Genomic DNA, 20137 nt, shown 5'->3' on the forward strand with positions numbered 1-20137 from the left:
TGTGAATCTTATAACAAATCTGCCAAAGTTCTACCAAGATAGAGCTTCTATGATGTTTGGATTCTGTGTCTGCCCTCTGAAGGTCTAGCTACGTATGGAGAGACTCATCACCAGAAAAGTTGGCCTACCAGGTGATCCACCCTAGATTTGCAGAGATCATATTTCAGGTAACATTAACATTAGGAATGTCATTTCTTAGTTTCCTCATCTGGAAAATGGGAAAAATATTTTTACTGACTACCCCACTAAGTGCTTTGAAAACTTGAAGTACTATATGTGTGTCATTGTCATCTTTGTCATCATCATCATTTTCCAGGTGAAAATAACAATTCTTTCCCTACCAACTTCACAGATTGGTTTTGAGAATCAACTGAGATACTATCTATTAAAATGTTTTATAAAACGTAACGTATTTTATGGAAAAAATATAGTAGTATGTCCTTATTGTATTTTTACTATCTTCTCGTTAACAGATTGGTTACTGGAATGAAGATGACAAGTTTGTCCCTGCAGCCACTGATGCCCAGGCTGGTGGTGATAACTCTAGCGTTCAGAACAGAACATATATTGTCACAACCATCCTAGTAAGTACCTAGACTTAGAGCATCCAGTCAATCAAGAAGTATTTATTAAATACCTACTGTTTGCCAAATCCTGTGCTAAGTGCTGGGGGTATAGAGAAAAGCAAAAGACAAAAGCAAGAGTCTCTACTCTCAAGGAGCTTACAATCTAATGGAGACAGCATGCAAGCAATTATGCACAAATAGGATACGCACAGGATAAACTGAAGATAACCAACAGAGGAACTTCGATAACCTTAAGGGGGATCAGGAAATTTTTCTTATAGAAGGTGAGATTTTAGCTGAAATTTGAAAGAAGGAGTAAGTCTGGCTATCTATGGCTTAGGTCTGGATAAAGGTTAAGCTCAAGTGTAGTACAAAGAAAACAGAGACCTTGCAGGTGGATCTGGGGTTATTTACCAGCTCAGCAACTAGATATGTGACCCTGGACAAATTGCTTGGAAGTTCTTGGGATTTAGAGCTGGAAATGATTTTAGAAATCATTTATTTCAACCCCCTCACTTCATAGATGAGAAAACTTAGACCCAGAGAAATGAAATGACTTATCACACATTATATAGGTAATAAACAGCAGAGCCAGGACTCTTGCCAAATGCATCTGATATCAGATCTAATTTTCTTTGTTTTATACCACACTGTCTCATCTGTACCTCAGTTTCCTTATATGTAAAATAGGAATATTAATGAGTGCCTGCCTCACAGGGTCAACATGAGGAGCAAATGAGGTAAAGAACAGGAAATTACTTCATAAGTCATAAGATTTTTATTGTTCAGCTGTAAAATGATTTCTCTTTCTTTCTCCCCTTGTCCAGGAAGACCCTTATGTGATGCTAAAAAAGAATGCCAACCAGTTTGAAGGCAATGACCGCTATGAGGGCTACTGCGTAGAGCTAGCAGCTGAGATTGCAAAACATGTAGGTTACTCTTATCGGCTGGAGATTGTCAGTGATGGAAAGTATGGTGCCCGAGACCCTGACACAAAGGCGTGGAATGGCATGGTGGGGGAACTTGTCTATGGGGTAAGTTCACCAAAGAGCTGGATAAGTTTGGAATCAGTAGGTGAAACAAGGGTTTAGACAAGGTAGCTGATAACCTTCTAACACTTATGGGCCCTACTACCTGATGGTAGAGGGCCCATGGCCCAACTTCTCAGCTTGTATAACCAATCACCATATTCCTGAAGGACCTTATAGCAGAATGGTATGATGAAAAAGAATATTGAATGTGACCTTGGGCAAGTCACCTAACCTCTATAAGCCTCAGTTTCCTCATTTGTAAAATGATGGAGTTGGACTATATGACTTATGAGGTCTCCTCTAACTCTAGAGCCATGAACATCTATAAATGTAGCTCATGATAGAGAATTAGAGTTAATACTGAGATCTGAGTTTTACAACATCACTTCTTACATGACCCCAGGCAAATCCCTTTCTCTTGCTAAGAAATGGAGGTAACAATCCCCAAACTGCTTCCTTCAAAGAATTACCATGAGAATCAAGTGAAATAATGAATATAAAGAGCTTTATAACCATAAGGCACTATCTATATACAGCATGGTCATTATTTGTAAACGTGCTCCTTGCCTTATTCCTAGAGTAAGGGCAATTCGAGAGTCTTATAATCCAATTGGACAATGTCTGTCAAGCACTGTAACTCTCAAAGAATTCTGTGTATGTTGGCTGTTCTGAGAGTCCAAACTCTGAAGTCAATGAAGTAGAAAAAACACCAGACTTGGAGGCAGCTGATGTAGATTCAAATGTCCACCCTGATACTTTCTGCTTGAAGCTATTTACCTTTCCTGGACCTATTTCCTCAGCAGCAAAATTATGGGAAAGATGACTGGATGATATAACCACCTCCAACACTGTTCTGTGTTCTAAGTTTCCCTCTGACTCTGACATTTTGTAATTTGTGTTTGTAAAACTGTGAAGCAGATGCTGGGGGGGAAATAGTTACTCCATTCACATCTGGCTCCTGAAAGACATTTAGTAAAAAAAATTCCCTGTGTTAAAAGAGAGAAGCTGATGTGTTCTTTCAGTTGAAGCATCATTTTAATTATACAGTTATAGGCCATATCCCTAAAATGAGATCTCTTTTAAAAGTTAAAGAATCTGTAGGCATACAATGAATCAGTCTACATGAAAATGAGTCAAAAGTTTAAATGAGTGAACATCATAATTCACATTCATATTGCAAACTGAGGTTTTCAAAGCACTTTGCTCCTAACAACCCCAGGAGATAGATAGTGCAACTATTGTTATCCCTACTGTATGGATGAGGAAACAGAACCAGAGAAAAGTGAATTAATTTATCCATGGTCACACAGCTAGTGGGTGCATCAGACTTCAAGATTATTGTTCTTTTCATTCTCTGACAGAAGCTTCATTACCCTTTCATGATATTCTTCCAACAACAATTGATGATTCACTACAGTCATCAATTTGAGTTTTTTCATAGGGAACTAGGATAGGTAAACAGAGAATAATATAAGGTGGTTGGGGGAAAGCATTTTGTAAAACCTTGAAATGTGAACTTTGATCTGAACTGCTGTGACCTCAGTTTTATACAAGCCAAATCTGGAGAAGAGGCAGGGGAAAACCAACCTTTTCTTAAACTAATACAGTAACTAACAAAAGAGTAGACTTCAAGTATATTGACTAAATGTATTTCTCAGGCAGTGGACAGCAGTCAGATCAGACATAGCAAGACCCTTCACTGCCTCCAACATCTGTCAGAACTAAATTGCACATCTGGGCCATTGTAGTAGATGTCAGCATGAAATAGAGACACATAGTCAAGGCTCTTGTTTTGAAAGCTGGTATTGTGACATCTGACCATGGACATCCTTTTGGACTTCTGAGCCAGCAGATTTAGGGCATAACCTAAGAAGAAATACCCTGTGGCAGCAGTTCACTGCCCTTTTTTGTGATATAGGCCTCTTTGACAATCTAGTGGAGCCTATCCCAGAATAATGTTTTAAATGCACAAAATAAAATAGTATTAACAAAAGAAATAAATTATATTGAAATAGTTATCAAAAAACCTTAAAAACAAGTTCACAGACCCCAGGTTAAGAACCTCTGCCCTTTGGGAACCTGGTTTGGATGCCTGGTTTCTGTATTTTTAAAAAGAATTAAATTCTACTTTCCAAACAGAAACTCTATTTCCATCAGAGATGAAAGGAAGATGAGAGTTGAAGTTCAGAGAATTTCTTAATTAGAATTGTCCAGTGATGATAATGGTCATCCCTATAAGGTCATGAGCTCCCCATCATTGGAGGCCTTCAAATAGAGGCTGGATGGCCACTTTGCCAGGGAGGTTGTAGAGGGTATTCCTATTCAGGTACAGATTTGACTAAATACCTTCTGATCTCCTTTCCAAGGTTCCATTGGATGAGCCAACAATAGCAATGTATGTAGGATTTCCTTAGGTGAGTGGAAGAACTGAATCTCAAGCCTCTAACACCACCATACTCCACCAGTAACCAGAACTTGCTCAAACCCCCACAGAGTATAGCAAGGAAAGGGCTGACAACTGGGCAGACTTCTAATATGGTTGCTGGCACCTGTCCTTGGGCATTAAAAAATCCCAGACCAGTTTACCTGAACTGTTTTTTCACATGAATTTTCTTAACCTACAGAGCTTCCTCTGACTTCCTTTAAGGACAAAGACTTCTTTTCCAAGTATTTCATCCTATGCTGGCAAAAGAGGTCTCGGGATGTTTTCCCCCACAGAGCTGTCTCCCCCAGTATGATACCTTTCCAGGTCCTTCCAAATACAAGCCAAGAGGACTAAGCTATCTCTCTCTGAATTTCTGGATGATCAGTGAGTGCCTGGTCCTGAATCATTTCCATATTGAGCTTACGTACATTTTATAGCAGCTTTAATTGAATAATCAGTGCTTTCCAATTCACAAAACACTTTTTCCCAACAATCAGATGAAGTAGGTAATGTGATCATTTTCCTTCATATTTTATATGTCTAATACAAATATTCTGATCCTGATTTTAAAGGTGAGGAAACTGAGGGTCACAGAAGTAATGTGACTTGCTTAAGGTCATATAGTTCATAGATGAAGGAATTATAATTCAATTCAGCACTTGTTTCACTGTCATGAGTTGTACAGGGAAAATGGTATTACCATCAATGATGAGGAATAGGGAAATAGGGAAATTCTCAGTATGTTCACTTTAGCCAACCCCTTGCAATAGCTCATCTCTGCATTCTAGCCCCCACCTACTTTGCCAGTTTTATTCCATAGAGTTTCCCTTCATAAATGTTACATTCTAGCCAAGCTGGATTACTGACCATTCTTAGAATTTAGTAGTCCATCTTCCATCTACATTGGGCATTCACACAGGTTGTTCCACAAGTCTAGGATGCATTTCCTCTTCATCTCTAACTTTTAGAAACATTGTATTTCTTCAAGCCTTTACTTAAGTATCACCTTCTTCATGAAGCCCTCTCCATCTTCCCCACCACTACCCCTTCTGGTAGTTGATAGTGCTCTCTCCCTCTTCAGTTTTTCTTAGACTATACTTTTTGGATTACTTATATTTCTGTCCTGAATAGAGGGCATGGACTGCTTCATTTCATTCTTTTTTTTTTTTTTTTTTTTTTTTTTTTTTTTAGTGAGGCAATTGGGGTTAAGTGACTTGCTCAGGGTCACACAGCTAGTAAGTGTTAAGTGTCTGAGGTCAGATTTGAACTCAGGTACTCCTGACTCCAGGGCCGGTGCTCTATCCACTGTGCCATCTAGCTACCCCTTTCATTTCATTCTTTATGTCTTCAGCATCTATCACAGTGACTGACAAAAAGGATAGCTTAATCAATGTTTGTTCATTGGACACCCTCAGAATGATGAAAGCAGTAAAAAAAAAAAAGGACTTGAGGCTAGAAAGAGATTTAAATGAAAGTATGTTAAGCAGATATCATTTCTGTCAAACCTAATTGTTTCGTCAGTCATACAAAGCTTGGTTTAGTGGAAAGACTCGGCTAGGAATTGAAAGAATTAGGTTCTAGGCTTGACTCTTCCAATAACTTGCTGTTTGCTATATAACCTCTCTCTGACCCAACTTTCCTCATCAATTAAATGAGCTTCTATTATATGACCTCTAATGTCCTTTCTAGGTACTCAGTAATTCTGTGTATCAAAATTAAGTAATTTTTGTTTTTTCTAAATTTTATTAGTATCTCTTTTTTAAATTTTTTTAATTGTTTTTGTTGTTGTTGAGGCAATTTGGGTTAAGTGACTTGCCCAGGGTCACAAAGCTAGTAAGTGTCAAGTGTCTGAGGCCAGATTTGAACTCAGGTACTCCTGAATCCAGGGCCAGTGCTCTATCCACTGCGACACCTAACTGCCCCCGAGTATCTCTTATTTTGTATAACAACTTTATTTATAAATATAACCCTTCACCTCTCACCTACCCTAAGGATATTTACCTGTAACGAAGAATAAAAAAAAAAGAAAGAAAGAATCCAGTTTAGTAAAACTAACCAACCCATCAACTATTTGGAATGTCCATTATGTCCCACCTCTGCACAAAAGGGAGGGAAATTCATTTTTCATCTTTTTTATACAAATTTTGGTCATTATAATGATACAGTATTGTTGTAAGGTTGTTCTTTTTTCCATTTGTGCTGTGATACTTATTATATATACTGTTTTATTGGTTATTCTTACTTTACTTCATATGTCTTCCTATGCTTCTTTGTCTTTTTCCATGTTTCCATATTCAGCATTTCTTATAGCTCATTAATATTTCATTACATTCATATACCAAAATTAGTTTATCCATTATTTAATTGATGGATGTCAACTTTGATTCCAGTTTTTTATGTTTCCAAAAAAGGTAGTAGGATAGAGATACTACAAAATGACTTTCTTAGACCCAATTAATTTTCCATAAGAAAAAAATTCTAAAATCTATACAGTCGGCTGCTTTATGCACAAATAGTGAGTTCCCCAACACTGAAAGTATTCAAGATGAAGCTTGATGACCACCTGTCAGGGATACTATATGAGACTCCTGCATAAAATGGGAAATAGGACCAGATGGATTCTAAGGACTCAGATCTGAGATTCTATGAGATATAAATAGGACAATGGAGACAAGGAGAGAGTAAAATCAAGTCTTAGAGACCTTCTCACTCAAATTAGGTTTATGTTTCCTTTTCTTCTAGAGAGCAGATGTGGCTGTGGCCCCTTTGACTATCACCTTGGTCCGGGAGGAAGTCATCGACTTCTCCAAGCCTTTCATGAGTCTGGGCATCTCCATCATGATCAAGAAGCCCCAGAAGTCCAAGCCAGGGGTTTTCTCCTTCCTGGATCCCCTGGCTTATGAAATTTGGATGTGCATCGTATTTGCTTACATTGGTGTGAGTGTCGTCCTCTTTCTGGTCAGTCGCTTCAGCCCCTATGAATGGCACAGTGAAGAATTTGAGGAAGGACGTGACCCAGCAACCAGTGACCAGTCCAATGAGTTTGGGATTTTCAACAGCCTCTGGTTCTCCCTGGGAGCCTTCATGCAGCAAGGCTGTGACATTTCACCCAGGTTGGTAATCTTTTCTCCATCCTTTTGCTCATCTTCCCTGCCAACCCCTTGATGAAGGGCTTGGGAATGGTTTCCTCTTGTTCCATGTGCCAGGTTGGGTTTTGTTTTTGTTTTGCTTTGTTTTACCATGTTAATTTCTCTGTTGAATTCAGTTTCCAGTTAGATACGAGGATCAGCCACAGCAAAATTTTCGTATTGGTCCCCTTGATGACCTCAAAGAGTGCAGACAGAATATCATGTTCACATAAGCCAAATATAATAAGGAAGGCAAAGCTGCCGCCAACAAATTCATATTTTATAATCTACATTTTCATATTCCAAAACTGCCTAAAGGATGAGGAAATGGCATAATGTAGCTTTACATTCTTTACCTTATTTGATCTTCTCATGAGGCAGAAAGCATAAGGGACTGTTTTTTGTATTTGTTTTACAGATTTGGTAATGGAGATCCACAATGGGGAAGTGACTTCATCAAGGTCACTCAGAAAGTCAGTATCAGAGCCAGGATTGGAGCTCAGGTCTCTTGCCTGACTCACTCTAGTAGTAGAAAGAAGCACCACTTGGGAGTCAGTATATCTGGGTTCAGTTCCTAGCTGTTCTAATAACTCATTGTGTAACTGACCAAATCACCTTCCTTTTGCAGACTTCATTTATTTCAGAATAATAATAAAAAGCATTTATAGGGAGCTTCAATATTTACATAATACTTACATATTATTTCATTTGATCCTTACAATAATTCAATGAGGAAGATGCCATTATTATCCCCATTTTACAGATAAGGAAACTGAAGGTGGGAGAGACTTGCTCAGGGTCACACAGCTAGCTTCTGAGGCAGGATTCAAACTTACATTTTCCTGACTCAGAGCCACACATTCTATCTACCACATGATCTAGCTGCCTTTCAAATAAGGGGATGATCCTGAGGACCTCAGACTAAGTGATCTCTTAAGGTCCCTTCCAGCTCTAACAGTCTTTGTTCTAAGGCTTTATATTATTGGGGAAAGAGAACTGCTTTGAAGTCAGAGGACCTGTTTCAAATCCCTACTCTGCCAATCAATGCCAGTGTGACCTCGGGAAAGTCACAACATCTTTAGATATCAGTATCTTCATGAGTAACATAATTGGAGACTGGACTTCATAAACTTTTAGGTGCTGTGGCCTCATGGGTAGAATAGTGTACCTGGAGCTAAGAGGACAAGAATTAAAATCCTGCCTCTGATCCTGCCTGTGTGACCCTTGGTTCACCTATCTGATCCTCCATTTCCTCTTCTATAGAAAAAGGGGGGAAGTGATTGGCATAGATGGCCCCTGAGGTTCCTTTTGGCTCTAGATTTATTATTGTTCAGTCTTCCTAGCTCTTTAGTTATGATCCTATGATCCAGCAATTCAATGGAATCAGGCCCTTTCCAGGTCTGATGTTCTTCATTCTATGTTTAAAAAGTACCTTTCAGGCTTATCATTTTATGATTATACAACCAATGCAGGGACACTGTCTCAAGAAGGCTCCTATAAAAAACTGAAATTCACTCTGCCTATGTACATTAAACAAACATTAACAATGCTAATGCCAACTCTCTCAAACTCATATTTTCAAGGTGCCAGAAGAAAAAGAGGGAAAAAAACCCATAACTTTCTGAACCTCTGCCTGCTCTAATTTTGGAGAATCTCTCCCTCAATTAAACTGTTCAAGCCTTGAACTTTCAGAGCAAGCCAAGGAGAAAGCAATTTGATTTCTCCCTTGCTGCTGGCCAGAACTGCTGACTAAAATGGGGAGAACAATGCTTTCAGATTCTTATTCAGGAATGCTTTTATCCTTCTCCACCACACTTATTTTAATACCTCTAGGAGCCTCTGAAAGTTCTACCCTCTCCCCCTTTGTAAGAGTCTGTGAAGTAACTTAATACAATAGTTTGGCTTTTGGGTTCCATCCACTTGAAGCTAAGGATTAAACTTGAAGCATAAATAAGCATTTAGTTGGAAAATCTAGTGGGACTGTCTGAGTCTATTGTCTATGATCTGTGCTACAGGGACCCCATCAAGTTGGGGGCAGGCTATTATCATAGAAATTTAGAGCTAGGCCAGCTCCCTCCCTCCAGGCAGGTAAAGTATTCATATCTCCATTTTAAAGATGATATGACTAAGGGCCATTAAGATTAAGTAAATTGTCCAACATCTCAGTGAGTGGTAGAGGAACCAGAACCTAGCTTCACTTACCTCTGTTTAGTGATTTTTTTCCCACTTTATCACACTCTTTACAAACATCATCTACTTGGTTCTGTATGTGTTCATTCACAAGTTGATATTGGTAGATAGATAATTAGATGATAGATACTAGGAAGGGAGGGAGGGAGAAGCAGGGAGGAATGAGGGGAGGGAAGAAAGAGGGAGGGAGGAAGGAAGGAAGGAAGGAAGGAAGGAAGGAAGGAAGGAAGGAAGGAAGGAAGGAAGGAAGGAAGGAAGGAAGGAAGGAAGGGAGGGAGGGAGGGAGGGAGGAAGAAGGGAGAGGGAAGGAAGGGAAGGAAGGGAAGGAGGGAGAGAGGGAAGAGAGGGAAAGATAGGAGAAAGGGAAGGATGGAAGGAGGGGAGAAAGGCAGGGAGGAATAAGGGGAGGGAAGAAGGGAGAAGGAAGGAAGGAAACTTATTCCATGTTTACTACATACTAGACACTGTGCTAAACTTCAGGGATGCAGATACAAGCAAAAAAGACAGTCCCTTCCTTCAAAGAGCATATATTCTAATTAGGCAGGACAAATACATGAGGCTTGTTGAAAAGGAGAAAGAATGGTGTAGATATGGCAGGGAAGCAGTATAGAGGGATATTAAGCAGGGAATTGTATCAAGGGAAGTTGGCTTATAAAAATGACTGTTAGTCTTAATATCTCTTTTCCAGACTCATTCATATTGGATTTACTTATAGGCCTCTAATATTGTTTTAATCAATCCCTGTGGGACCAGGGCCACCCAGACTCGGTGGATGTTTAAAACAAAGCAGAAAGCAAACTGTATATACTATAGGATCAAACCTTCACCACTTCCGACTAGTGGTGTTCTTTCTGTCTCTTCAGCCTCCTGTAATTATTCTGGTTTTATCCTGATAAAATAAACACATAGTCCTTCATGAATCTGTTTGTTTCTAAAAAACAAAAAGTCTTACTTCAAGTCTCTTACACTATTCCCAGGTTCCTACCTCTGTGCATCAACATTCCAATCACAATCATGAGCAAAAATTCTCTCATTCTCATTCTCCCTCCCTCCCTCCCTCCTTTTAAATTTTTTTTTCTGTGTTTTCCATTATATACTGCCTGTAGCCTCATAGTTGCTATGGAATTTGTGTGTGAATGCAAAGGTCAGTCAGCCATTGGTTATCAGAACAGACATTTCTCATTGGCCATCTTGTTCCCATGGTGAATCACCTAACTTGCCCTGATAAGTACATTAGTGCAGGGAGGAGGAGTATCTGCTTTCAAGTGTTCCAGGAGGGCCACCACCTCCCCCACCCAAGATTTCATCTCACTGGGAGTAATTAACTGCAGCAGGTAAAGATAATTCCTCTACATTTCAGTATATTTCTAGAATGTATAAAGAAAGTTTTGCAAGTCGAAATAATGACTTCTCCTGTTCCTTGAATACTCCCCTCTGGTCTATAAAAAACAAAAACTGCCCTGAGTGATATTCGTTCCCAAGGGCATGTGGCAATGGCCTTGAGAGCACAAGTGGGAGGTAAAAGTGAGCTAAAATGGCCCGACTTTAGCCCCCTAGCTCATAGGAAGTCAATCTTCAAGTGGATAGAGAAGTCATAATAACAAATTACCATTTCTTTATTTTTACAAAATACTTTTCATCCTTTACATTATTTGATCTTCAAAATAACCCTGTGAAGCAAAAAGTACAGGTATTGCTGTACATGTACTACAGATTTTTTTTAATGGAGGTCTATTTTTTTTTTCCAAGGGGAAATGACTCCCTCAAGGTCAATGTCAGAGCCAGAACTGGAATCCATGTGTCCTCACTGACTCAGCCCACTATTCTTTCCATTAGACCTCACAGCCTCTGTTCTTAAGCTTACTACAAAATTACCAAGAAGCTCTCTAACCCACTGTACATCAATTTTATTGGCCATGAGGTATCATCTGCATACCGTCTGGATCCACAGTTAGCTGAGTGTTAAGTCCCACAATTCAGATGCTACTGGCTGGGTACTCAGGGAGTTGACATGTGCAGCTGCTGCCTGCTGATTTATCTCCTGAATAGCATGCAGAAATGGCTAGCCTGTATTAGGAATGGACACTCATTCTCTTCATTGGAATATTGGAGGTACATTCATCTGTTTTTTATCTTCTCTTTAATTTACAGATCTCAACATTGGCACCTGGTATCAGAGTAGGGAGTGGGGGGGGTGGCAGTTTTCTCTTTTGGTTGCTGTGGGTACATCCTATGGAAGTAAGTGGGAACTAGTCAGCTGATGAATCTAAACTTTCTGAGTTTATATTCTGCTCTGTGTTAGCTACAAGGAAGCAGGAGGAGGTGAGAAAAATAACTACTAAAACAGGTGCCTGTTCAAAGAGCTTACAATCTTTGTAAGCTCTGCCTCACCACCCTTATTCCTGCTATCAAGGTTTGCATAGAACAAAGTCTTTTGAATCAGAGGACCTGGGTCTTAAGCGTAGCTATGGTACTTAATAGCTATGAGGTATTGGCAAACCATTTCCTCCCTCTGGATCTCAGTTTACTCATCTGTAAAAAAAAATGAATGAGTTTGACTACATGGTTTCTAAGAGCCCTTCAAACTCTAAATCCTGTGATTTAGTAGAGAGACCACTGTACCTGGAGTTGCAAAGACCTGAAATCAAATTCTGCCTCACACACTGACCCTGGGGAAGTCACTTAAATTCTGTCTGCCTCAGCTTCCTCTTCTGTCAAATGAAGATAATAATAACACCTACCTATCAAATGAGGCAAGAGTATCAAGCACTTAGCACAGTGCCTGCAACATAGCAGGTGCTAAATGTTTTCCCTTCCCTATCTTTCCCTTTTCTCCCCTTCTCCTGCTCAGAAACTTTTTGTGATTCTCTATTATCTTTGGCATAAAGTACAAATTACTCAGCCTGATACATAAAGTCTTCCATGATGTGAGCCTACCCTACCTTTCTAAGTTTGTCTTCCACTTCTCCCCTACATGTATTCCACCCTTTAGCTAAATTGGCATATTTTCTATTTACTCAAAATGCCCTAAATCTTCCTGCTTACATTCATTCTTTTGCTCCTCATTCTCTCCACTAAATTCCCTCTTTTTCTTCTCTATGCAGTACCAAACTCTAAGTTTCCAATTCCTACTCATCCTTCAAGACATAAACTCAAGTACCCACTCCTCCAGGATGCCTTCCCTAATCACTTCCAAGCCAGAAGTAATCACTCCTGAATTTGAGTAACCTATTTGTATGTCATGTGCAATTGCCACATTCTATTTTAACTATGCATATTAACCCCTGATAATCTAGGAGCTCCATTCCCATCTAGCATAGAGCCTTGAACATATTAGAAGCTCTGGAGGCGGCTAGGTGGTGCAGTGGATAAAAGCACCGGCCCTGGATTCAGGAGTACCTGAGTTCAAATCTGGCCTCAGACGCTTGACACTTACTAGCTGTGTGACCCTGGGCAAGTCACTTAACCCCCATTGCCTCGCCAAAAACAAAAACAAAAAAAAACATATTAGAAGCTCTGTGTGCATTTCTGTACATGCATGCACATGCACAGGAATACTTATCAGAGGAGAGGAAGATGTCATATTTGACATCTCTGGATAGAATTCCTACCTTCCTAGGACCATAGCATCAGCCAAAACTCTCTGCTTTGCTGAATTCCCAGTTATGGCATCTCCTGACTGCTTTTTTCCCCATGGTCTCCCACATTGCTACATGGCATATGATGTTTCAGTAACTGAAGAACACCCTGTACTGGTAGATTGTCTGGTGTTGGAGATTCTGATTAGCACCTTCATAGTTACTATGGGGAGTTATTACTGAGTGATATGTCTGTTTTTAAAAAAGGGGGAAAAGTTATTTTTCAGCAGGAAATTGAGCATATTGAGAGCCCAGCAAATATCTGAATGAACAGAGTTTTTGAAATCTAAACATATCATTTCATGACTAGGACCATTGAAATATTATCCATGTAACTATGGACAAGTCATTCCCTCTCTATGGAACTCAGTTTACTGAACCATAAATATTAAGTTAGAGAAAAGCACCATTGCATGGTGGTTGCCCTTGGTTCTCGAAGAAAATCAAAATGATATCATTATATTGGGGACTGTTGCATTGAGAATAGAGAGCTAGCTTGAAAGTGAAGGATATCTGGGTTCAAATCCTACCTTTGATACTACTTTGATACTGACTATATGTGTGACCCAAGGCCCTTGAGGAGACATAAGGATTTGCACAATTCTAAGCTTTAAAACTGCTCTTACACCAATAACTAAGTACATAGCTTTCAGCATCTGACAGAATATAAGCAAACTTGCATTCCATCCTAATCCCAGGAGGAACATGAAAGTAGATAAAAGTAGTACAAGATGTTGATGCATTCATGATTCACCTCAGAAAACCCTTCTTATGGTGCAAATTCCAAATAGAGTAAGAGAGGTCACTTTTGTATTGTTTTATGAGCACATGCTCTTTGTCACTTATGCCAAATGTCACCACGTTTCTAAATTGTTTGCTCAGAGAAGGCTGCATAACAAAATAATCAGAGTTAGCAGCTTTGAGACACAATGCATTTGTGGACCTACATGGGGATTTATAGGTGGAAAAATGGAATTGGAAAGAAAAGCATTTCCATTTCTTTTACATAACTATGTACAAGATATAGGGTTGGAATAGAATGGAGGTTTTAATTATATTCTTTCAAATAGCACTAGACTAGGAATCAGGAAACCTGAGTTCTTGTCACTGCTCTAAATGTCACTGTACAAGACACTTCATTTGTCTCGACCTAAGTTTCATTCGCTATCAAATGAGCAGGTTGTATATGATCTTTAAGTCCCTTCCCATTTTATTTGTTTTGTTTTGTTTTGTTTTGTTTTAGTGAGGCAATTGGGGTTAAGTGACTTGCCCAGGGTCACACAGCTAGTTAAGTGTTAAGTGTCTGATTTGAACTCAGGTACTCCTGACTCCAGGGCTGGTGCTCTATCCACTTCCCTTCCCATTTTAAAAGAACTATGGCCTTTACTCTCTAATTTTCTCCAATTTGAGGCCTCTTCCAACTTTAATATTCTGTTTTCTATATTCTAAGGTTTCTTCTTTCTCTGAAATTCTAAGGTGTGAGGGATTCCTGAGATGAGTAGGAGACCAGAGTAGATATCCTACTGGGAAAGGAGTTCAAATGACAATGGATTTTCTAGAAAGACTAGAACAGAGAAAATCTAGAACTAAGATATGAGATTTGATCTGAAGCCATAGCCTCTGGATTTTCTAGACATTGTATAAAAGCTCTTCTCCAAAGTATTCCCTGCCTCACAATGGTATGGAAAGGATCTTGAGTTCTCAAAGACCCTGCCAACAGACCACTAGCTCTAGTGGGTCCTATCAACCTAGAACGGTTTTATCATAGACCTGGTGATTGATTGTGTGTCTGGCACATGAGGACCACCCTGGCTAAATGTGGAAGGGCCAATCACATCTCCAATATAGATGAGTTAATGAAGTAAAAGCTTTTATTAAGCATTTAATATGTGCCAAACACCATGTAAAGCACTGGTGATACTAATACAAAAGCAAGTCATTTCCTGCTTGAAGCAACTTACATTCTAATGGGAGAGACAACACATATTAGGAACTAGTGGCCAAAGAAGGGAGTTTGGGGTCTGGGAAGGAACAAAGATGGCGAGCACTGAATAATAGGGCAGTCAATTGGTATGGCCGTATTAGACTCAATGATGGTGCTGCTTTGATAGCAGTTCTTGGATAAAACAGGTGGGGGGAGGGTGACATGTGTTGGAGGCTTATAAAAATGCCCAGGGTGAAGATGAGGCAATGTGGTGTCCTAAAGAGGATCAAACCAAGTAGATATGTTCTCCCAAGTCATAATCTCTAGAGGGTCAGTTGGATAAGTGGAAAATGCCCAAGATGAAGATGCATGATTTCAAGTAGTCAGTTGTAGTCTTCAGGGGAAGAATTATTTTGTCCATAGTAACTTATGAAATCATCTACTCTGGCATGTAATGGGTTTTGAGTGGGTAACCAGATTTATAAAGTCATAAGTCTTTAGCAGTTTTGAAATTTAGAAACTTGAGGTTATGGTTCACAAAACCCATATTCTTCATAGACATGGAGGGACTCCTTTGAGCAGTGTAAGGCCTTTCTTTAAATCACCTAAACAGGAAGGTACAAAACCTTAGAGAGAGTGGCAGAGGTTATAGGGTGGAAAAAAACACTTTCGTTGAAATTAACCCACAAGAAGAAAACCTATTTTTGAACAAAAGAATAGGTCAAAGGAAACAAATAACAGTTTCCCCAAAAATAAAAAATGGCTTCTGTTGACCTCTAAGTATGATGAAGACTGCAGTTTATAGCCACAGAATGTCAGAAAGATTGAAAAATGAAAACTGTCAGCTTCACTGACAGGCAGTTACATACCAGTTGAAGCCATGGGTCTTACTATGTAGTGAATGCCTTGGGGCATTTGATAAAGATGTAGTGACATAGTCATGAAAAACAGCCCAAGACTAAAATAATAAATTAATGGAACTGGAGATATATTAGAACCAGAATATTAAGGGTCAGAATGAACCCTAGAACATGGCCCATAAAATGACTAACTTTTGAATGATGTCATAATGTAGAAAGCTAAAGCATTTATACTTAAGGCTCTTAAAACATACAATATCAGTGCAGCTAGGTGGCACAGTGGATAAAGCACCGGTCCTGGATTCAGGAGGACCTGAGTTCAAATCTGGCATCAGACACTTGACACTTACTAGCTGTGTGAACCTGGGCAAGTCACTTAACCTTCATTGCCCCCGCAAAAAAAAAAAAAATACAATACCAGAGCTGGAAAGAATCTTAATAATATTGTAGAAAGAATTTGTCATTTAGAGTTTGGTTTAATTCCTAAGGCTCTTTGCAATTCTTTGCCCCTAAAGACCACCTTAACCTATTCATTTCATTTTGCAGGGGTAGAAATTTTTGACTCAGCGAGGTTGAGTGATTTACTCAAGGTGGTACAGTGAGAAGAACAGAACCAAGTCTTCTGACTGCGAGTCCAGGCCCATTTCCACTACCTTCCCTCATGCATTCCTAAGACATTGAACTGGAATTTTCTTTATGCATTTATAAGTGAGATGAGGCATACCAAGATCCCTATATTGCTGCTTTGGTACTAATCTCCTTAGGGGTTTTTGGAATTCTCATTTTCCCTAGGCTCCCTTCTTGGGAAATGTCTTCATTGTGTCACTATTGAAAAGTAAAATCATCTTTCTTTTAAATGCATTAACAGTGACATTCCCATGCAAAGTTTGTCTCTTTTTTGTCTTGTGAATATACTGTGCTTTATGCCAAGTACTGTGAAATATTCAGAACTTAAGAAGAATAAAGAGCTCTCTCTCTTTTCTCACTGCAAAATAAATACACAAACACCAAAACCAATGAAGCAAGAACCATACTGTCAACAATTGAAAAATTCTGTTGTTTAGTGAAAGCACTCTCCTCCCATCATGTCCAGATTGGGAGGTAACCCATAAGTACCCAATATTGTTCAGTATAAAGAGGACAATATAAAGTAATTTTTACACATGCAAAAAAAAATTGTGGGAATGTGGCCTCTTTGTACAAGGACACAAGGAGGCAAAACCCACATGAAACAATGAAATTATGAAGAAATTTGAAACTGTGTGCTGTTGAGATAAATAATATAAAATGGGATAAAAGAGAGGTCATAGAAGAGGTGGTACTGAGCCAGATTTTGAAAGATGGATTATGGAGGTGGTGAAAACGATGATTATGACAGGCATTATGATAAAGTGGGTAGCATGTCAGCCTAAAAGTCAGAATGACCTCACTTTAAACTGTCATGGGGAAATAGGGTAGGGGGTTTGGGGAGGGGATAGGGGCAGGGGTTTGGGGTCCTTAGGAATTTCTCTTTAAAGAATTACACCCTCTTGCACACAAAAACCATTAGAATACGATGGTAGTTTATTTCAGAGCTAAGGAAGGGGAAGGGAAGGGAAACTATGAAAGAAATCCTTGGACTTCTCATGGGGAGAATGGCACAGAGCGTGGCTCTGAGATACCAATCTCCTCAAGCAGGAGACTGGCAGGTACTTTTATAGAGGACTTATGGGGGTGATCATCTTACTGTGGAAAGTTCCTTTAGTGAGGGAGGACCATCCCCCAATGATGGTGGCTGGAGGAATTGGGTGAGGGGTGGCTGTAGATCTCTCAAGCCATCTCCTCTGGACACAAAGGAAGCAGCCACACCTAAACTTATCTCCCCAGGGTTGAGGGAGACTAGAATGAAGGGTGGAGGTCCGGAAGTTAGCTCAGTCCAATCTGGTTCCAGTTATCTCTTTAGGTATGTCTGTCCTTTGGATTAGTTTCTCAAGGAGAAGGTTCTTTGATGTACCCCAGAGAACTTCTGGGGTGCCCAGGACCCATAAGAAAACCATGTCCCCAACACATGTTTATTCAAGACACTGGGCAAATCACTTAACCTTATAATGCCTGAAGCAATTATAAGATTAAAAGTTTTAGAACACTTGCTTATATTCATTGGTAGAGGAAATTTGCTAACCTGGAGTTCCCTACGCCAGTGAATTTACAGGTCCAGAGCAAAGCCATAATGATAAAGATGATAACCCTTGTTTCCATACTGTTTCCTTTTAGAATTTGAATTTGATGAATCAGTTAATATGAAACCACTATAAACTTTTGCACAAAGAAATAATATGATGACAATGGTATTTTAGGAGTATTGATCTGGAATCAGTACACTAGAAAAGGTAGAACCTACAGTTGTAAAGTGATGGGAGTCTTAATTAGAAGGTAGTGAACATGGAGTTGGAAATAAAATTAATCATGTCAAACATTCTAATGACAGGAACAGTACATAAGGATTATAAAATATAGCTCTGGAATGCTTCTTCAATATCATTTTATGTATCTCTAATTTCATTTTACAGAACTGGGGCCCAGAGGAGAAAAATGACGTGCCCAAGGACACACAATAGTTAAGTCAAAAACAAAGCTACTCAGGATTTGAACCTATTCCCCTGTCTCTAAAACCATTACTCTTTGTACTATATCACACTGCCTTCTTTAAATCAAACTGAATTCAGTCATGTAGATATTCTGTTCTTCATAGTGACCATTCAGGAGCAGATAGCCACTGTATCATGTAGTACAGGTCTTGTGAACTCAGGACAGTGACTTGAATTGTTATGAGATCAGCTTTGAGCCAAAAACAGGGAGGGTTGAGGTTTTTGTTTATTTTTTGTTGTTGTTTTGGTTTGGTTTTCGGGTTTTAGTTTGGTTTGGTTTGGTGGGGGTTTGGGGTTTTTTTGGATGGTGGAGGTTAAGTTGGCTAAAGTTGAAACTGTTCAAAGTAATGAGTAACTCTAAGAATCAGAACCTTGGTCAAAGTAACCAAAACACAAGGACTAATGGGTGCTTCAGTACCATGGAGAGTTACATGCAAAATGCCAGAAATTATAGTCAGCTGTGTTCAATGCCTCTAACTTCAAGTTTCACTTCCATCTAACCAAGGTTTCTCGATCCCTGTATCAAAATAAAGGACTATATTCTGAGAGAATCATAGATCCTTGCAGAACCCACAGCTGTGGCCTCAACCAAGATTCTCAACATGTGACAGTGTTCCCCAAAGCATGAGCAAGGTCCTGAACTAGAGGACTTCATACTGACTAGACAACTATATCATAATTTTTTTGTTTGGTTGGTTTTTTGATGAGGCAATTAGGGTAAGTGACTTGCCCAGGGTCACACAGCCAGTAAGTGTTAAGTGTCTGAGGTTGGATTTGAACTCAGGTCCTCCTGACTCCAGGGCTGATACTCTATCCACTGCACCACCTAGCTGCCCCTCAATTATATCATTATTAACTATTTCCTTTTTTCAGCCTTCTGAGGGTATGGATGATGAAAAAATATTGTATTTTAGTTTTGTAATTGGCTTGCTATATGACCTTTAGTAAATCACTTGACTTCTCTGTATCTCTAAAATGAGACTGTTCGATTAAAGTATGATAGAATGAATTAGTGTAAAGAAGCAGAAATCTTTAGCAGAAGTCACCTCAGAAGCCATCTGGTTGAATTCCTCTCACTTTAGAGCTAAGTAAACTGACACCCAGGGTGGTTAAATGACTTGTTCAAGACAGTGATATAATATTTGTGAAGCACTTTGCTTTGGGACCCTGGCCCTCTGATTCCAAAGCTAGTACTCTTTGCATTGTACCACACTGCCTCATAGATGACTATCAGCTTTCTAAGATATCTTCCCTAGCTGACATTTTGTCTCCTGAGGTTTCTTTTAGCTCTAACATTTGAGCTTTACCCAAATTGATTTAGCCAATGTATGTATCTTCATGGAATATTATAGAATGGGCTCCATATAAATACTATTCCTTTGATCTGTTCTAGCATTCAGTTGTCTAGGAGCACATTCCCATTCTGCCATTTTATGTTCTATGTACCTTCCAAATTTTACATTTTCTACTAAGTCTGTGATGTTAACCTTATCCTAATGCTTTCCATGTTTTTTCCATGTTCACTAGCTATTGTCTAAGATGAGCAATGACCTCTAAGACATATAATAAAGGACTAAAGGAAAGGAGCTTTGGAGTTAACTGGCTTGTGACCTCTGAGGTGCTACTACCTTTATCCAGATAGAGAAGGGTAGGGTTGGAGAATCCAACCATCTTCTGGAGAGATGCCATTATTGGTCATAGCTTTGTGTCCAATACCGGCCCAAATTCTCTGTTCTCATCTCTAAAAC

At 39.3% G+C, this 20137-nt stretch overlaps 1 protein-coding gene across 2 annotated transcripts in view; it reads left to right on the forward strand.

Annotated features, from left to right (window-relative positions):
• Positions 1–20137, forward strand: part of GRIA1 (glutamate ionotropic receptor AMPA type subunit 1) — a 351797-nt gene that overhangs the window by 224402 nt on the left and 107258 nt on the right. For both annotated transcript variants that reach the window (XM_043985355.1, XM_043985354.1), the window contains exons 9-11: positions 474–584; positions 1394–1600; positions 6765–7135. In XM_043985355.1, coding sequence (XP_043841290.1) covers positions 474–584; positions 1394–1600; positions 6765–7135 — 689 coding nt within the window. The remainder of the gene's footprint in view (positions 1–473; positions 585–1393; positions 1601–6764; positions 7136–20137) is intronic.

The sequence above is a fragment of the Dromiciops gliroides genome, chromosome 2 (assembly GCF_019393635.1).
Source record: "Dromiciops gliroides isolate mDroGli1 chromosome 2, mDroGli1.pri, whole genome shotgun sequence".
Taxonomy (NCBI): domain Eukaryota; kingdom Metazoa; phylum Chordata; class Mammalia; order Microbiotheria; family Microbiotheriidae; genus Dromiciops; species Dromiciops gliroides.